The following is an 18,061-nucleotide window of genomic DNA, read 5'->3' on the forward strand; positions in this document are numbered from 1 at the left end:
ACCCCCCTTCAGAACTCCCACGGACCTCCAGGGGTCCATTGGCCCATAGTTGGGAATCCCTGGCACAGGTATTCCTGAGAGCATTATTTATTATTTTTATTTATTTATAATTTAATTTATACCTTGCCACTCCTGTAACTGGCTCACAGCGGCTAACAATAGACAAAACCCCACAATAAAATCCCATTAATAGCACAAAAATCCAATAATAAAAATCAGAAAGATTGGTAGCGAACTAGAAAACCAACCCCATCCCTACTCACAGAGAACATAAAGATGCCTAAGGGGGGTTAATAAAGGATACTCCAACAACTCAACTGGCTCCCAATTGAATTCCAGATTAGGCTTAAGGTTTTGGTAATTACCTTCAAGGCTATATGCTGTCTGGGCCCAGTGCATCTGAGAGACTGTCTCTCTGCCTATACCCCCAAAGAGCACTACGCTCTGCCACTGCCAACTGGCTAGTAATCCTTGGCCACAAAGAAGTATGTCAAACCTCAACTAGGGCGAGAGCTTTCTCTGTACTGGCCCCTACCTGGTGGAATGAGCTTCCTGAACAGATCAGGGCCCTGCCCGAGCTCCCAGAATTCAACAGGGCCTGCAAAAGGGAGCTCCTCTACCAGACATTTGACTGAGATTAATCCAACCTAAAAACATCCAGTAATCCTCCCAAGCCAGACCCTCCATTATCTGTTAAAGTTCTATTAAAACTGTTCAATGAATTATGGTAATCTGTTAAACCTATAAAGCTAAAGGTAAAGGTATCTACAGTGCAAGCACCGAGTCATGTCTGACCCTTGGGGTGACGCCCTCTAGTATTTTCATGGCAGGCTCAATACGGGGTGGTTTCCCAGTGCCTACCCCAGTCATTACCGTTTTACCCTCCAGCAAGCTGGGTAATCATTTACCGACCTCGGAAGGATGGAAAGCTGAGTCAACCTTGAGCTGGCTGCTGGGATCAAACTCCCAACCTTATGGTCATCGCTTCAGACAGCATTTCTGCTGCTTACCACTCTCTGCCACAAGAGGCTCCGTTAAACCTATACATTGTTAAAATTGTTATTGATATGTTATGACTGTTAGTTAATGTATAATGTATGATGTTCTATGTATCCCACGACATATGGGAGGGCAGTATAAAAATCTAATAAAGAACTCAGATCATAAGAACCCTGAACTCAACCATAGAACTGGCAGAAGAGCTCCATCTTGCAGGCTCTGTGGAACTGCAAAAGCTCTGTCAGGGCTCTCAGCTCTTGTGGGGCTCATTCCACCAAGTCAGGACCAGGATCAAAAAGGCCCTGGCCCGGGTCAAGGCCAGGGATTTCCTGTAAGTTAGTATCTGCAGAGTGAAGGGGGCATAAGCAGGTAAGCAGTCCCTCGGATAAGTGGGGCCTGGCTGCGGATGGATTTGAAGGTTAATACCAGAAACTGGAACCTGATTTGGGCCACAACTTGTAGCCAATGCAACTGTCTCAGCACAGGCTGGATGTTGAGTTGAACCCAGGCCAAGGTGGACAGGTGTGCTTCCTGATCTGTCCTTCTCCCACCTAGCCACAGAACATCCATCTTGGAGGGGTTACATTTCAGGCAAGTCTACTCCAACCATCCAGCCACTGTTTCCAATCATCTGGTGAATGACTCTGGGGGGAGTCTGGGTGGCTATCCATGAGGAGATGGATATCATCCCCATATTGGTGACAACCATACCTGTAACTGGGCCAGAGGGTGCATATAGATGTTAAACAGAGGAGAGGAGAGAACCTACTCCTTCAGAACCCCCCCCCCTCCAGAAGGCACACAGAGGCTATGCTAGGAGGTGGTTCTCCCTCCCCCCATGTCCTCAAAATTGAAAGCGGCCAGAGCTACTTACTGGTAACAGGGCATGCTCTGGGGCCAGCTCCACTTCCACCTAGCAAACCTCTGAAACTGGCAGGAAGGTGAAGTCAGAGAATTGAATCCTTATTAGCCTTTCCTGGCTGAGAGCTCCCTCCTGATTGGGGCTAAACCACCAGGACTGAGGGCCCTACTGATTGGGGCTAAGCTATCCTGGCTGAGGGCCATGACTTACTCATGAATAAACATTCCCAGGGTAGAGGCTTTTCCTGGCTGTCTGCATGCAATTTGACCTGATTGGCCCTCATTGGTAGAGTGTGATTTGACCTGATTGGTCCTCATTGGCAGAGTGCTCACTCCTTACTGGTGGCATACCCCAAGGGAGGGTCAATCAGGTAGGGAGTCAGTTGGCTGCACACAAATTCAACTTTAGAATGTTTAGTGATTATCAGGAGGTCACTGGCAAATTGAGAAACCACACATTGAACTTGACAGAAATATCTAAGAAACAGGTTTCTTTGAGGAGTTATGAGTGGTCTGTTTTTTTTCTTCTTCATTTCCCTTCTCTGTATTATAATAAAGACAAGAGAGAGCAGGTACCTGAGAAAGTTCCATAGCAGATTTCATGTTTGACTGTTTCAGATTTCTCATGTGTAACAAAAAAGACTTTTAACTTCTGTTTTTGAGAAAATAGCACACAAAATATCTTCAAATTACCTTGAGTCTCTATGGACTCCCTTCCTAACCAGCAGACCTTCTAACCTTTCTTTCACCAAAACCCAGCAACCTCTGACTCTGTCAGTTGGCCAGCAGTTCAACTGCCAAATTCTCCTCGCTTTTTTTTTTTCTTTTCAATATTTGAACCAATTATTTGAAAGGCTGAGACTCCTGGCGATCAGAGCCTGAAAGCAGTTGGCACAGGGTCTTTTGTGCTGTTTTGCTAGGCCATCGTCCATGTTAAGAGTCATCAGGGCATCTTTGATCAGAAGAAACTTGTTTTCCTGCCTAAAGGGGGGAGGAGGAAGGGATTCACAAAAAGAATGGCTAGAAGAATCTGATCTGTTCCTCTTGTGGCCACCAGGGGGCATGTGAAACATAAACTCCTCCTTGGCTTTTCTTGGCTGTCTTCCTGCTATTGGGGGGGGGGAGCTTACGTGGCAATGCTTAGAATATAGCATCAAAGTTTGATTTTCAGCTTCAGAATTTGTATTTTTAACAACTATGAACTTACTTAAAATATTAGGAAGCCATCTCGCTTAATATCACAATCCATTTTTCTGCATGAGGAATGAAGAGACCATTTGTAATCTGAAATTCACTGTGTAGTAGGTGGTTTACCAATATTCTGAAAGTTTCCAGTTTGATAGAACTGAGCATTTTGAAATAATTTAACTCAAAATAGCCATCATTCTGATGATGATGATTCAGTTTATGGCAGCCCATGTTTTAAAGTAACTGACTTGAACTGTCTATGTCAACAACATATATGGAATAAATGCAGTTCTGAGCTTTAGGACTCTCGTCATGTAGTAGATGGCTGGCAATTCCCAGTCACTATTATGCCACCCCTCGGCTGAGATTGTCTGAATGAACGCATAAATTCATAATATGCCATTCAAAGGCTAATACAAAAGCCTTCATTGTAGAGGAAGTATCACCCAGTTTAGAAAGAATAACGGGATTATGTTATCTGCAAAATGGTTAGCTGTACAAGGTTAAAAATAAAACAAAATCAAAAGGTGCAATGAACAGAGCTGTTCAATACTTTCTGGATTACAGTGCTTTTGAATTTGTATATCATTGGTCACAACAGACTGATACTCTGCAGAAAGCCAAACCACAATAATATTGCCCAAGACAATCATGTTAACATCTGTGGCTGAGATGAGGGTCTCCTAATAGGAACATACTACCCAATGCACCACAGAAGTTCTTCTTCCTCTCACATAAGTGGAATAGTCACCCTCTGCTTCTAAGACAGTGTGGCGTGGTGTGGCAGTTAATGAGCAGTGGATTCTGATCTGGAGAACCAGATTTGATTCCCCACTCCTCCTCCACATGCCACCTAGGTGACTTTGGGCCAGTGACAATACTTTTAGACCTCTTCTCACAGAACAGTTTTTTCAGAGCTCTCTCAGCCACACCTACCTCAAAGGGCGTCTGTTATGGCGAGACAAAAGGTGTTTGTAAGATGCTTCGGGACACCTTTGGGTAGTAAAAGCCAGGGAATTAAAAACCAGCTGTTCTTCTACTTCATTTGAAGCTATTTTTGCTCAGAGTGATAAAGAAAGGCATGTTATTGTCCAAAATCATTATGAGGGATAGATGCCAAAAAGCTACCATTTTCTACACTCATCCATCCACAATCATATTAGGCTATCAGGAGGAAGACTAACAATCGCCCACAAAGAAAATCTGGCAAAACCACTTTTGGAATCCAGAGATTATGTGCAGAATTGACTGGTGTCATCTCCAGCAGCATGATAACCACTTTTAAAAAGTCTACCATATCTCAGAGAAAGCAGCTTGCATGTACTGTATATCTACTTAACCAGCTTCCCAGAAACATAAAGCACCAGCATTAAATAACTTCAACAGTAAGAAAAGAATGTTATTCTGGACAGTCAGTTTGATGGCAGTATACTTTTAAATATTGCAACACATTCAGCATTTTAAAAGGTCAGTAAGTTATTAATTGCAATATAGTATTTGGAATAACCAGACATTATAATCATAACAAATAAAATCATTTCCATGCTGCCAATGATATGCTAGCCTTCTGATTGGTCCTGGTCCTGGGAGAGGGCCCTCCCTTTTGAGGGCCAATTGAAGAAGCTGGTATGCCATCAGGAAGCACCAGAGGGCCTCTGATTGGCCCTCTCTGGGAGGACCCTTCCCACTGAGGACCAATCTAAGGATCTTCCTCACCTCCCTGCCGCCAGCACACCTCCTTGCTGCTGCAGGCAGTGAATGCCAGCAGCCTCTGCCACAAGGGCCTGCCATTCTCATTGTCCCCCCACACACCTCAAGGAGTGCCAGCTACCTCCATCACAGTGGCCCACCATTCTTGATGGCCTCCCCACCATTCTGGCCACTCTCCCCACCAGTGGTGAGGGGTAATTGTGTCCTCCAGTGAAGAAGAAGAGTTGGTTCTTATATGCCACTTTTCTCTACCTGAAGGAGTTTCAAAGCTGCTTACAGTCACTTTCCCTTTCCTCTCCCCACAACAGACACCCTGTGAGGTGGGTGAGGCTGAGAGAGCCATGATATCACTGCTCAGTCAGAACAATTTTATCAGTGCCGTGGCGAGCCCAAGGTCACCCAGCTGGCTGCATGTGGGGGAGTGCAGAATCGAACCCGGCATGCCAGATTAGAAATCCACACTCCTAACCATTACACCAAACTGGCCCTGCCACTGTTCGTTGCCTCCCCCCAGAACTGCTGGGGGGGCATCCATCCACTTTTAAAGTGGGTTTCTACTAGTGTGTAAATAAAACCATTTATATTAAATGCCTGATAAATCTGAAAGATATCACAAATAGGGAAATGAATACATATTTATTTCAAATTATTTCCACTTTAATGAACTATATTTGAAGGGATCTGGCAAGATATTTAGAAAAATCACAGTGATTGGGATGCAGGGAGCCAGCATTGTGCAGTGGTTAAGAGCGGTGGACATGAATTGGGAGAACTGGGTTTGATTCCCTATACCATCACATGAAGCCTGCTGGGTACCCTGGGACAGTCATAGTTCTTTCAGAACTCTCTCAGATCCATCACAGGGTACCAGTTGTGGGAAAAGGAGGGGGAGGTGAATAGAGACTCCTTAAGAGTAGAGAAAAGCAGAGTGCAAAAACCAACTCTTCTCCAAGAATAACCAGGCTAGCAAATTACGGTCTAGACACTCAACAGAGTGGCTGTGTGAGAGAAGCAGGGTGACATTTTGATGGGCAATAGCTATATAACAGCATAGTGGGACACCTGGACTCTGAACTCTAATGGTCCTGGTCCTGGGCATGAACTCTAAGGGCATGTATCTTAGACCCCTTTCCATGCTGTTTTAACCCATTGCAGACAACGTGGAAAACGTTCTGGTGGAGTCCCACTTTGTCAAATGCAACAGCTTGAGATCAAGCATGACAATCACGTTCTAAAGCTCATCTTGTACATGATCATGAAAATGGTCAACAAAGATGATTCTATCTTGCTCCTCTAAAGACACTTCTACACAGCTGTGATTACATCAGCAGGAACAAACAATCAGGCATTGTCTTCATTCCTTTTCTGGATCACAAGGCTGAAATGCTTTATATTCCATTATTGGGAGCTACTACTCCATATCAAATCAGGGAAGCAGCACCAGCTCTGGGAAGAAATCTGGATGTAGCACAAGAGCGATGGTGCCGCCAGGACTGGACTTTGCAGTGGTAGGGTCACAGGTTTGGGGGATGGGGGAAGCAGAATTAGGTTGTATTTACCTGTAACTGATGTTCATTGAAGTCCTTTTGTTAGGCACACAACTGCACATGTGCAGGCCTGCCATGACAGATTTTCTAGCTTAAAATTCTCTGGGGCATTTGCACACCCATTGGAACTGTTGTCTCTTTTCCTCTACTTTCATCAGAGTTGCCATTAGCATTCATTAGTGTAAGCTCATAGCGTTGCAGGTGGGAAGGAATGTGTGCCTGCACAGAAGAGCTTGATAAATATGTTTTATTTATAATCTAATTTATATGCCACCCTTCCCTGGAGGCTTACAGCATATAGTCACAGGTAAATACAATCCTGTCTTTATCTTCAATGTGTAGTCCCACATTGGGATTTTAGCAAGCTCATTGGTCAGGAGGTAGGACAAGCTCATCAAATAGCACTTTATTGAAACATAGATAGTAACACAGCTTTGCCCACAGGTTTGTACATCCAGATCCAGCACACAGTGACTTATAAATGTGTCAGCAGACAACCATGTTGCAGCTCTGTGGATCTCTATCAATGGAACTCCCCTGAGCATGGTCTCCAATGTTGCCTGAGCCCTTGTTGAGTATTCATGTAATAATTAATGGCCAAGGTACTCCTGCCTTCAAATAACACAATTTTATCACTTAAATACAATCCATTTGTATAATGTCTGAGAGGAAGCCTTTTTTACTTTGAAATTCCTGCATAACAAAGATCTTTCCTAAGAAGCTTTGTCCTAAGTCTTGCTCTTTCAGAATCAAGTGTGGGGGAAAATACTGCTAACTTCTTGAATCAAATGAAACTCTGAAATTACCCTGGGAAGAAACTGTGAACTAGGCCTCATCATCACTATCTCCTAGAATATCTTTAAGAAAGGAGGATCTATAAGCAGTCTTGGCTCCCACCTGGTGGAATGAGCTCCTGGAAGACTTGAGGGCCCTGCAGGAACTTTCTGTGTTCCACAGGGCCTGTAAGACGAAGCTCTTCCACCAGGTCTTTGGTTAAGGCCAGGGCACAGGAGATCAGATGGGCCCTCTAGATTAAACCATCTGCAGTGGAATCGGCATGAATAAATTGTCCCCTAAGGCAGTGGTCCCCAACCTTTATTAGGCTGGGGACCGGCAGGGCATCGGGCCGTGCCCGCGGGGACCGCGCCCGCGCGGGCCACGGCCACGCTTCGGGCCGCGCCCGCGCATCGAGCCGCGCCCGGCCGCGCCCTGAAACCACGCCCGCGGATCGGGCCGCGCCCTGAAGCCGCGCCCGCGGATCGGGCTGCGCCCGGCCGCGCCCGCGGATCGGGCCGCGCCCGCGGATCGGGCCGTGCGGGCGCGGCCCGCACGGGCGCAGCCCGGCCATGATTCCCTCTTCCCGCCCTCCCGCAGTAAGTAGCTTCCCGGGCCGCAAGCTTGCGGCCTGGGAAGTTTTTTACTGCGGGGGGGGGGCGGGGAGAGGGAGCTGCGGCCCGGCGCCATGGCCTTCGCGGCCCGGCACCGGGCCGCGGCCCGCAGGTTGGGGACCACTGCCCTAAGGCACAGGAAAGGGAATTGTCAGTGGGAGAGGGAGGTGAATAGTTCTGCCACCAGGATATTGTTTTAATGGATCAAGTTTTTATGTATTTTTGTGGGGTAATTTTTTATGTAACCCACGGCCAGACGACTTGACCAACAGCAGCAGAAAATACATCCAATTAATAATAAATAAATAAATAAATAAATAAATAAATAAGCAGCTAATTCACTTGCCTCACTGATGCAATTGCTATCCAAAACTCACCTTCATTGACAACTCCAATTTCATTGTTACCAATCGTTCAAATGGCTTGGCCATTAACTGAGATACTAGGTAAAAGGTAAAGGTATCCCCTGTGCAAGCACCGAGTCATGTCTAACCCTTGGGGTGACGCCCTCTAGCGTTTTCATGGCAGACTCAATACAGGGTGGTTTGCCAGTGCCTTCCCCAGTCATTACCGTTTACCCCCCAGCAAGCTGGGTACTCATTTTACCGACCTCGGAAGGATGGAAGGCTGAGTCAACCTTGAGCCGGCTGCTGGGATTGAACTCCCAGCCTCATGGGCAAAGCTTTCAGACGGCTGCCTTACCACTCTGTGCCACAAGAGGCTCTTAACTGTGATACTACTAATGACAATTACCATTGTTGCATTAGTCTTGATTTTGAAGGGTCAGCATTAAGCAGATTTTTAAAATATTTCTTGGACAATTTCTTCATTTTCCATTCGCTTTTAACGTATCCTACATTCCACAGCAGTAGGTTAGTCTAATATTAAGAAATTCCTGAGCTTTGCACTTCTATAGTTTTATTGGCAGAGAATCCACCTTCTATAGTAAGATACATTTTTAAAGAGAGATTTCTGAGATTATGAAAAGGCACTTTCTCACTGTAACAGTATAATTGTCAAATCCACATACAGGTTTTAGGCAACCTTAAGGATATATGATGGGCTTTATTTCTTCAGAAGTTGAACAGTGACCATTTCGGAAGCCGAAGGCATGCTTTAAATTTTAATTGCCCTTCTGCCTTTCTCCGTAGAACACACCCAAAGATTATAGGGTTTTTTAAAAACAGGAATAATCAATATCCAGAGTAATAAACAGAATAATCAATATCCATTATGGAGCATTCTTTTAAAATAAGAAACACCTAAGGGAAGACTTGTATACATATTTTGAAAATATAATCACTTTTTTTCCTGTTTTGGGCAAGAACTTTTCTTCAGTTGAGTAGGCATATATTAATGTATCCTTACTGCATCTAACGTTTGTTTACTGCTTAAGTTGTCTTTTTTGCTATTTGCCAGTCTCCTGAAATTGCATTTACAGCTAGTTTTACCTCTCTTAAAGAGATCCAGTACTTACAATATATCTCGAATGCATCCCAGATTAATAACCAGCCTACTTTTGAAGTTTCTCAAGTATATTCTTCATCTTCAGTAGTAAGTTGTTTTAACTTCCAATCACAGTTACAAGATTTTATTTCATGGGCTTGCATATAACCTAAACCTTGCATAGCCATATTTTACATTCTGCCATGACTTGGGAAGAAACTGATGCCCCTATTACTGAAAGATATCAGGAAAAAAGTTAATATCATACCTGATACAGTCTAGGTATCTGCGCAATACTGGCTTCCCTCCTTCCTTCGTGTATCCAAACCAATTTTCATTCCCATCTTTCTTCCTCCACCGTTATACAGCACACAAATCTAAGCCACAATCTAAACAAAACTGAACAAAACTCTGTTCATTTGCATCTCCTCATGTTAGGCTCAGAGCCCAGATGACAGAAGTACTGGCAGATCTGGTCCACTGTGAAGGTCACGCTTGGTTATAATTTCCCATTTTTGCCTTCAAAATACACAAGGACCAATTGCTGCCTGGGAGCTGCTTTTGAGGATTGTTAACAGGAGAGAAACAGTTTAGATCATTGGTTATCCACATTTTAGAGCCTGGACCATGAGAAAACTAAGAAGTTACATGGACAGCGTTTTTGTATGTAAAAATGTACAAGGCGGCACAGGCAGAAATGCACCAGATACACTATCCCACATCAAAGAGAGCACAAAGATTTCTATGTATGTGCAATGGAATTCTAGAAATATACCCATTTCAGCTCTTCACCTGACACATATTTCTAATAGATTACAAAACAGCAATGCACTTGTGAGCAAGGAACAAAAATTTCAGTATAAAGAACTGACTAACTCCTAAGGAAGAAGTAACAAGCATGACACTCCAAAATTTCAAGGAGTGATTAGCTTCTTTTTTACTACAGGAAAATTAATGGCAGAGGATTTATTAAGGAATCCACAGACATCATTTGATGATAACAGATGCTACCTGTGGCATTGTAGACTGAACACTTTAAGAGTGATAAATGTCTGAGAATTTCATTGTTTTGCTGTAATTGTTATGGTGTGTCCCATGGAGCGATACTATTAGGTTGTAATATTGGTGTTTCACACACTAGGTTGGTTTAGTCTTTAATAATTTATAGAGGTTTATTATCACCCCTTAGAAGTAACAAATAGGAAGATATTCCATAACAATTTATATTAAAAATATAAGTGTTTATAGGAATGGTGAAACTTTTCTGTTAATGTATTCAGTAATACTGTGATCCCCTTCCAATAGTCATTTCAGCCACTGATTTCACTTTCCCCAGCATTTCAATAGCTACCAGCCATTTCAGTCCTCAATTTCACACTCTCCTGCTTCAATGCAGGGCAAAACAAAAGTGACTGGTGAAATGGCTGGCAGCCATTCCAGTGGTTCACATGGCTTCCTTCAAGTGGCCAGTTCATTTTGGGGGTTTTGGTTCAGGAACACGCTGAACCTCGAACCGAACCAGAATCTTCTAGTTCATACTCATCCCTAGTCTGCAAAGGATTGGAAAGAAAAATGAAGACGGAGAAACATAAGATTATTCTCAGAAAACTGGCCTGGAATAAGAGCGTGACCTGCCACAGCTTGCTCTTTTCAGCTATATTCATTAGGATAGAGATCCTCTCCTTAAAAGCAGTCAACTCAGATGGAGCATGTACTAGACTCCTAAACGGTAGGAGTTCAAGATGACTGAAGGGAACCCTGCCCAGGAAATCAAGCCTCTAGGGTTAGTTTATGGCTACCTGCTCAAATTTATGGTTTAATGGAGATCTGATTGAATGACTTATTCATTAGGTATTGTCACTAAGTAGCAGGCCAGGCTTTTTTCCATCTTTGCCAGGCCCGGCTACTAATGCCCTACCTGTCCCCTGAACACATGGCCACTATTATCCATGCGATGGTCAACTCAAGAATAGATTTCTGTAATCAATGTACCAGTGTGGCTTTTGGCCCAGGAAGTATGTTTGTGTAAATCAACCAAGCTACATGAAATAGCTTGATCCCTTCTTCCCACATTGCTATTTTGACTCTGCTGCCAAAAAAATCCAAAACAAACAAAAAAACACCCTTCACATATCTGGCATGGCTGGAAGAATAGTCTGGTTCTCCATTTTGGTCACTTGATCAGTGGTCTCCTTAGCCCTTTTCCACCTGTGCAGAACAAGATGCAAGAACAGTCTGAAGTAAGCCAATGCTCATTTCTGCTGACATAGAAATCAAAGATTTTTGTCTTATGTCAATTCCGTGGGGGGGGGGGAGGTAGTTCTCCATCTGGCTGCTGACCTCCCTGAGATGTATTGTACTTCTAGGCCTCATGTATCTGCCCAGATATATGATACACAAGCTTCGCCCAATTTTTCTCTGAGAGGATTTCATGAACTGAGAAAATATCTTCATCAGATGGAATAATCCAGTAGAAGCCGGCTAGGTAAACTGTTAACATGGACTTCCTGACTTGTTCGGTTTGATGTGTCAAAAACACAATTGCACACTTATGCCTTTTCCCACCTACAATGTTAACGATGCAATAAGTGACAGAACCAGGAGAGGTTACTTTTTAGTGAATATATTTAGCTGCCTTTACAGTCCAGACTTTTCTGCATGATTCATTCAGTAATTGTATAAAAATGTTCTTCAGCAGTAGTACAAACCACCTGTGCAACTTCAACAAGGGTCAGGTTTTTGGCAACTGCACATAATTAACTGAATTCTCTTTTAAAAATTACATTAAAAAATGAAACAGCTTCCCCCCCCCCCCAGTGATTTAGTTCCCCCACACCAATTCCATCAAGACACTCATGGGTGTTCTATAATTCAACACCAAAACTTAACATTAGGACAGCAAAAGTTCATTAGAGAGAACAAAAAAAGAACAAAAGAACAAAATACTTTTGTAGAACACTCAAAAATGTTTCCTGCACAAACCCCTTAAGTGTCTATAACTTCAATTAATTTTGATGAAGTCTACGTGCACAAGTTACCTATGGACTGCCTTGTCTAAGACCAAGCCTCCCTTCCATTTTAATCAGAAGACTAAATCAAAATCACTACATTTCACAATGTGATCCCTCATATCTCTTTAAAGGAAAAGTAATATGATTATTAGAATACTGTAATGCCACAGAGAACTAGCAAGTTTGAAGGACTAGTATTGGCAGGTAAAGGTGGGACTGTCCACAGGGCAATATAGGAACTGCACATTAAAAAAATGGTATCTCATGTTAAGTTTCCATTTAACCCTAATAAAATATTAGAATTAAAATGAAATAATATGTATGCAGCTTTTCAGATTGTAACTGTTAATGTTCTGAAAACATAGGCTCAGTTCAGGAATACTGTAGCAATGACAGACACTACTGATTCACTGCTGGACCTTCCTATACAAAGGACTAAGTCCTTAATGTCCATCCAATACGTTGGCAAAGGAGTAGATCTGAAAGAATTATGGCATACTTGATAAAGTTGTGTACTAACTTCAAAGACCAGGAAGATGTGTGTCTAACTTTCCTTTAAAATAATGGACTACGCATTCATAGGACCACCAAAAATGAAGCCAGGTAAGAAGTGTGGAAAACTTTGGTTGAACTTGAATGAGAACTAGCCACTTTGAATACACCTGACAGGAGAAGAGTCTGACGAGTGAGCATCACTGGGAGGAAGATCAAGAGACAATTTCAAAGCAGCCATCTCAGGCAGCGAACCAAATGGAAAGGGAAATATTTGCTGGCAATATTTTTAGCATTAACAGTTGTTTTCATGAATCATCCATTTCAGTACAGAGATTTGTTGACTTCCAAACAATTTTAACCAAGTTTTGCTTTTCCAAAAAGGCTATTATGTGACTGGGAAAACCTATGATATCCAGATTTCCTTTCATAAATTCAATCCTCTATACTTTCAGAGGTAAAATGTCTTGTTAATTCTACAGCCTACAAGTCTGGCTACTGAAGATCACAATAAGCAACATCTCTCTTTAAAACTCTTCTTGCTCTTGCTGCTTTTCTTGCCGTTCTTGTCTTTGTTTTCTGACATCTTCTTGGCTCTAATCTCTCTCATTAGATCAAAGAATACCTAGAAAGGAAAAGCCATACAGAAGAGTTTGTAACTGCATACAATTCAAAGGAATAGGCTCCTTTACTGGCATGTTAAATTAAATAAACATCACATAAAATTTTTATTCCATAAAGTAGGTGAAACGTGTTCAGGCTGAGAGCTCTAACAGCAATCCCTGACATTTCTAGCAGCCTTGCTTACAACAAATTTATTACCAGGCTTGTAGACACCATGTGAAGCAACAGTCATACAGGTCAGGATGTTACAGTGGGGGCAACTGCCTTCTCCTCTCTTTCATTAGTGCAGCTCTAGCAACTGAGGGTGCAGGGTTTCATTCTCTTATCCATATTGCAGCCTCTTGACCCATCTGCTTATTAGCTCAAATAGGTCCTGGGATTCTAGGAATAAACTCTGATACAATGGAAAGTACTGCCATAGGGAAGGAAATATGGGAAAGATCTGCAGCCATCAGTAACTTTTCCTGACAAATCAGTGAATTCACCCTCTGGACTAGACAGTCACTGGTACCAAATTCAAAGCAGTTCTATAAAGTAGTTAAAAGTAGTTCTATAAAGTAGCACTGCACACAGAAATACTATGAGAATCCAACTGGATAGGGGCTTGCAAATGAATGTGAAAAATTCATGTGAAACATTAAGCCATGGTACTCAGATTGAAATTGAAGGACTTTGATCTCTGGTGAGTAACAAGAAGTTGGATCCCATAAAAAGGATTCATCCACCCAGAAGGGGGCACCAATTCTACCCTCCCACAGCAGTTCTCCAACTTTCTTCTCATGCTGCTACTGGGGGTCCCTCATCTTCCAGAAACAAGCGTTTTAGGAGGCAGTTAGGATTGCAAGAGAGAAAGGAAGCAGGGAAGTTGCATTATACTGACCTGTAGGGTCAGTATAATCCTGATGTATGATACAAACTGGCTGCCAGAAATGAAGCCTAGTTTTCTCATAGAAGTAGGAAGCATATGCTGGCTTTGTGCACTAAAGGTAAAGGTATCCCCTGTGCAAGCACCGAGTCATGTCTGACCCTTGGGGTGACGCCCTCTAGCGTTTTCATGGCAGACTCAATACGGGGTGGTTTGCCAGTGCCTTCCCCAGTCATGACCATTTACCCCCCAGCAAGCAAGCTGGGTACTCATTTTACCGACCTCGGAAGGATGGAAGGCTGAGTCAACCTTGAGCCGGCTGCTGGGATTGAACTCCCAGCCTCATGGGCAAAGCTTTCAGACAGCTGCCTTACCACTCTGCGCCACAAGAGGCTCATAGTGCACTAGACTTACACAAAATTCAAGGACCACAGAGTTAAAGTTCTGGCTGTCCATGGTTGCCAGCCACTATATGCAGTCCCTCTCAGTCTTTCTCACCATATATTTTCTGCTACATTCTCTGCACACCATAGAAAGGAACAGTTTACTTCTACTGCTGCTGGAAGGTTCACGATTACCAACCACAACTGGGAAAACCACATTTGCAAACCTTTGTAGAGAAGCTATCTTACCTTATCTACATTTGCTCTGGTTTTTGCAGATGTCTCTACATATTGTACACCCCACTCTTCTGCTTTACTTCTGGCTGCTTCTACAGGCACTTGTCGACGGTCTTCCAAATCAGATTTATTTCCCACCACAAGCAAAGGTATTTTATCCTCTTCAGCTTTCACACGTAAGATCTGTTCTCTGAATACAGAAGAACACAGCTATAACAGCTTCCCAAATGGCAACAATCAGTTCCCATGGTGCACCAAGGAATTAGACAAGTAATTTCGAAACTGATGTTTTTTTTAAAGGTAACCTTAAAGCAAGTACACACAAAATCTAAAAGGTAATATATGCAAAAGCTACTGCTCAAATTCATTCATGCGCTAACTGGAAACATAATTTTTTTTGCCTTCGAACTGCAATGAAGAGGAAGCTCAGAAAGCAGCACCACAAGTAAAAAAGCTATGTCTAAGCTTTTAATTTAATAGGTAACTCTTAAAACTCTGTACCATAAAACTGGAGAGGGATGGTGGGGGGAGTTGGGATTCATCAGCCACCTTACTGGGCCCCTGGGGAGTCACTCGCCCCAGAGCATCAATCAGGCAGCCTCCGAGGGGCTGCCCTAGTTGGAGGATGGGAGGAGGCAAGGAGTGCCCGCCTGAGCTCACCCCTACCCCAACCAGCCTCACTGTGGCTGCTGGGGGGGGGGAGAGAGGTGAGGAGCGCCCGCCCGAGCCCACCCTAGCTGCAGCCTGGCAAGGCCTCAGTGGGGCTGCCTGGAGGGGGAGAAGCGGGGAGCACCCACCAGAGCTCTCCCCTGTTCCAACGAGCCTTGTCACAGCCTGGCGAGGTCTCACCAGGGCTGCTGGGGGAATGTGGACACTAGAGCCTGTTGTATCTTTTATATAACGGGCTTTTCCGCTAATAGAAAATATCAATGTCTGATAATACAAGATTAGGAAACTTCCAGCCAATGAAGAATGACATATTCTTAAAACTGTAAGCCTTTGGAAAATTTATCTAATGTATCGTATTTACAGTTTGGCATTTTGTCACACAAACTACACAGAAGTCACTCATAGTTAAACTTCTTTCAGTAAGGATGAAGACAGGGCTAAGTTTTAAAAACTGAGAAGGAACAAATGCGCATGGTCTTCCAGCTACCGCAGGTACCTCATTAGCTTAATCTGGCATAAGGCATCTGTGAACCACACCACTGTTCTTGTACCAGCCCCATGTTTCATACAAGTTCTCAGGGTTTTGTTTTTTGTTTTTAAACATGTTTATCCATTAACTTAATAAGGAGAAAGAAATTTTGTTAAAAGACAGAACTTTTCCAGGAACCAGGGAAGTTTGTTAGGGACATCTCAAGTACTAGACAGGATGACACACAGCCAGCTTCTGCTTCAGACTTTCCAAAACTCTTCAGAGTTCAATCTGGTGACAAAAATCTTTTTAGACTTCTTTCAGCAAGGGCATTTGCACAGAAATCTCAGAAATCTAAGAAAAGATATACCTTCATCCCCCACCCCATCCATACTGCATTTTACTAGAAATCTTTAACCCGCTCAGGGAGCAATATAAATAATTGGTCAAGGGCTAAGTGGGCGGGGCTGGTCCAGGTGAGGGCCCAATCGGATGGCGTGACGCGCCTTCCAATTGGGCTCTCACCAGGACAGGACAGAGTTCCAGCCAGGTGCGACAGCGTGAGTACAGAGGGAGGCCTTCCCCCTGGGCCCAGAAGCACACTCAATGCCTTGAAGAGGCCCCGGGTATTCTTCTGGGCCTGGGGGGGAAGGCTGTGCCGTGGCCGTGACGGGGGACCCCAGGGGGAAGGCCGCGCCGCTGCCAGGGCTGGGCGGGGGCAAGGAGCCCTCTCAAATCCTTATCTTTCGCTTTCTTTTGTGCCCTCACTCCTCTCCATCTGCTGCAATCTTCCTCCCTCTCTTCTCCATTCACTGTTTAACTCCGCCACCTATGGCCTACCTCCTTACCCTACACCAGCCTTCCACCCCCTCTTTTCCCTCCTTGCAGATTTGTCTTCTTCATTCACTCCTCTCATCCACCCTTTCTAGCGCCCATTGTATTTACAAGTACAACGAGCTTTAAATCTAGTAAGACATAAACATACATTTTTCTCTTCTTGTATCTACTTATAACACCTCTAACCTCAGAGTTACATATGCTTGGCAACATTTATTTACTTTGGTATTTCATCTTACTGTAATATGCCCAGTATTTCTTTCATTTTACATTGTGGGTTATCCAGATTTATATGAGAACCAGGACTGAAGACAGTTCACATGGCAAAGCCTTTACTCACCTAAACTCTGCTGTTGCTGTAAAGGATTCATGCTCAGTAATGGAAAAAACTAGGAGGAAACCTTCTCCACTACGAAAGTAGTTGTCTCGAATAGCTGCGTAATCTTCTTGTCCCGCTGTATCCAAAATATCTATCTGGACTTCTTCACCATCCAGAACTACTTTCTTTCTGTAACTATCAGCCTTTGTAGGTTCATAGTCTTCAACAAACTGAGGAGAAAGGAAAGAATTTAGCTGAGGAATATCAGCATTCACTTTCAAACCTTTGATTTAGTCTACATCACTCTTTGTGCAAGTAACATTGATAACTCCCAAATGCTATCCAGCAAACCTAAAACCATTTACAAGAAAGTAATAGGAATATGTAAGCATGGAAATATAATATGCAATTTTAAATGACCAACAAGCAGGAGTGGCTACCAAAGACTGAGGGGGAAGGGAATCATAATTTAGCATTTCAGCTGTAATTAATTTCCTTAAAAAAATCCTAATCCTATTGCATTGTTTGCTGTTTGATGTGTGTGTGTGTGTGTGTGTATAAAGGCCACCTATAAATGAAATGTGTACACCAAAATAATGCATGTATCATGGCTTGATGCTGGGGAACAGGGACCAGCAAGTCCCCACAGGTATCTTCCATAAATTCATTTGAACAACCTTTTACTGGTGAAATTCTCAGTAGCTATCAGGTTTTACTTCTGAATGAGAACATCTACTTCTGCAGGGCAGGGCAGGGCTGATGAGACCAAGGAGAAGGAGAAGACCCAAGCAGAAAACAACACTGGAAAGAAGCAAAACCACTGGCACTCATAATAATCTCTACAGAAAACTGTGGAGCTCTAGATCAGGGGTAGTCAAACTGCGGCCCTCCAGATGTCCATGGAAATCTGGCAGGGGCTCATGGGAATTGTAGTCCATGGACATCTGGAGGGGCGCAGTTTGACTACCCCTGATCTAGATCATAAGCCCCAGCCCATGTAAAAATAAGCAAAGTAT

The 18,061-nt window shown here is 43.4% G+C and overlaps 1 protein-coding gene across 4 annotated transcripts in view; it reads right to left on the bottom strand.

The window, feature by feature from the left end:
- Positions 1-11,746: 11,746 nt before the first annotated feature.
- The window catches only part of RALB (RAS like proto-oncogene B), a 55,457-nt gene continuing 49,142 nt past the window's right edge, over positions 11,747-18,061 (bottom strand). For all 4 annotated transcript variants that reach the window (XM_077320567.1, XM_077320568.1, XM_077320566.1 and 1 more), the window contains 3 exons: positions 17,067-17,275; positions 14,764-14,941; positions 11,747-13,267 (listed from right to left, as the gene is read on the bottom strand). In XM_077320567.1, coding sequence (XP_077176682.1) covers positions 13,148-13,267; positions 14,764-14,941; positions 17,067-17,275 — 507 coding nt within the window. In that variant the 3' untranslated portion in view covers positions 11,747-13,147. The remainder of the gene's footprint in view (positions 13,268-14,763; positions 14,942-17,066; positions 17,276-18,061) is intronic.

The sequence above is a fragment of the Paroedura picta genome, chromosome 2, assembly GCF_049243985.1.
Source record: "Paroedura picta isolate Pp20150507F chromosome 2, Ppicta_v3.0, whole genome shotgun sequence".
Taxonomy (NCBI): Eukaryota; Metazoa; Chordata; class Lepidosauria; order Squamata; family Gekkonidae; genus Paroedura; species Paroedura picta.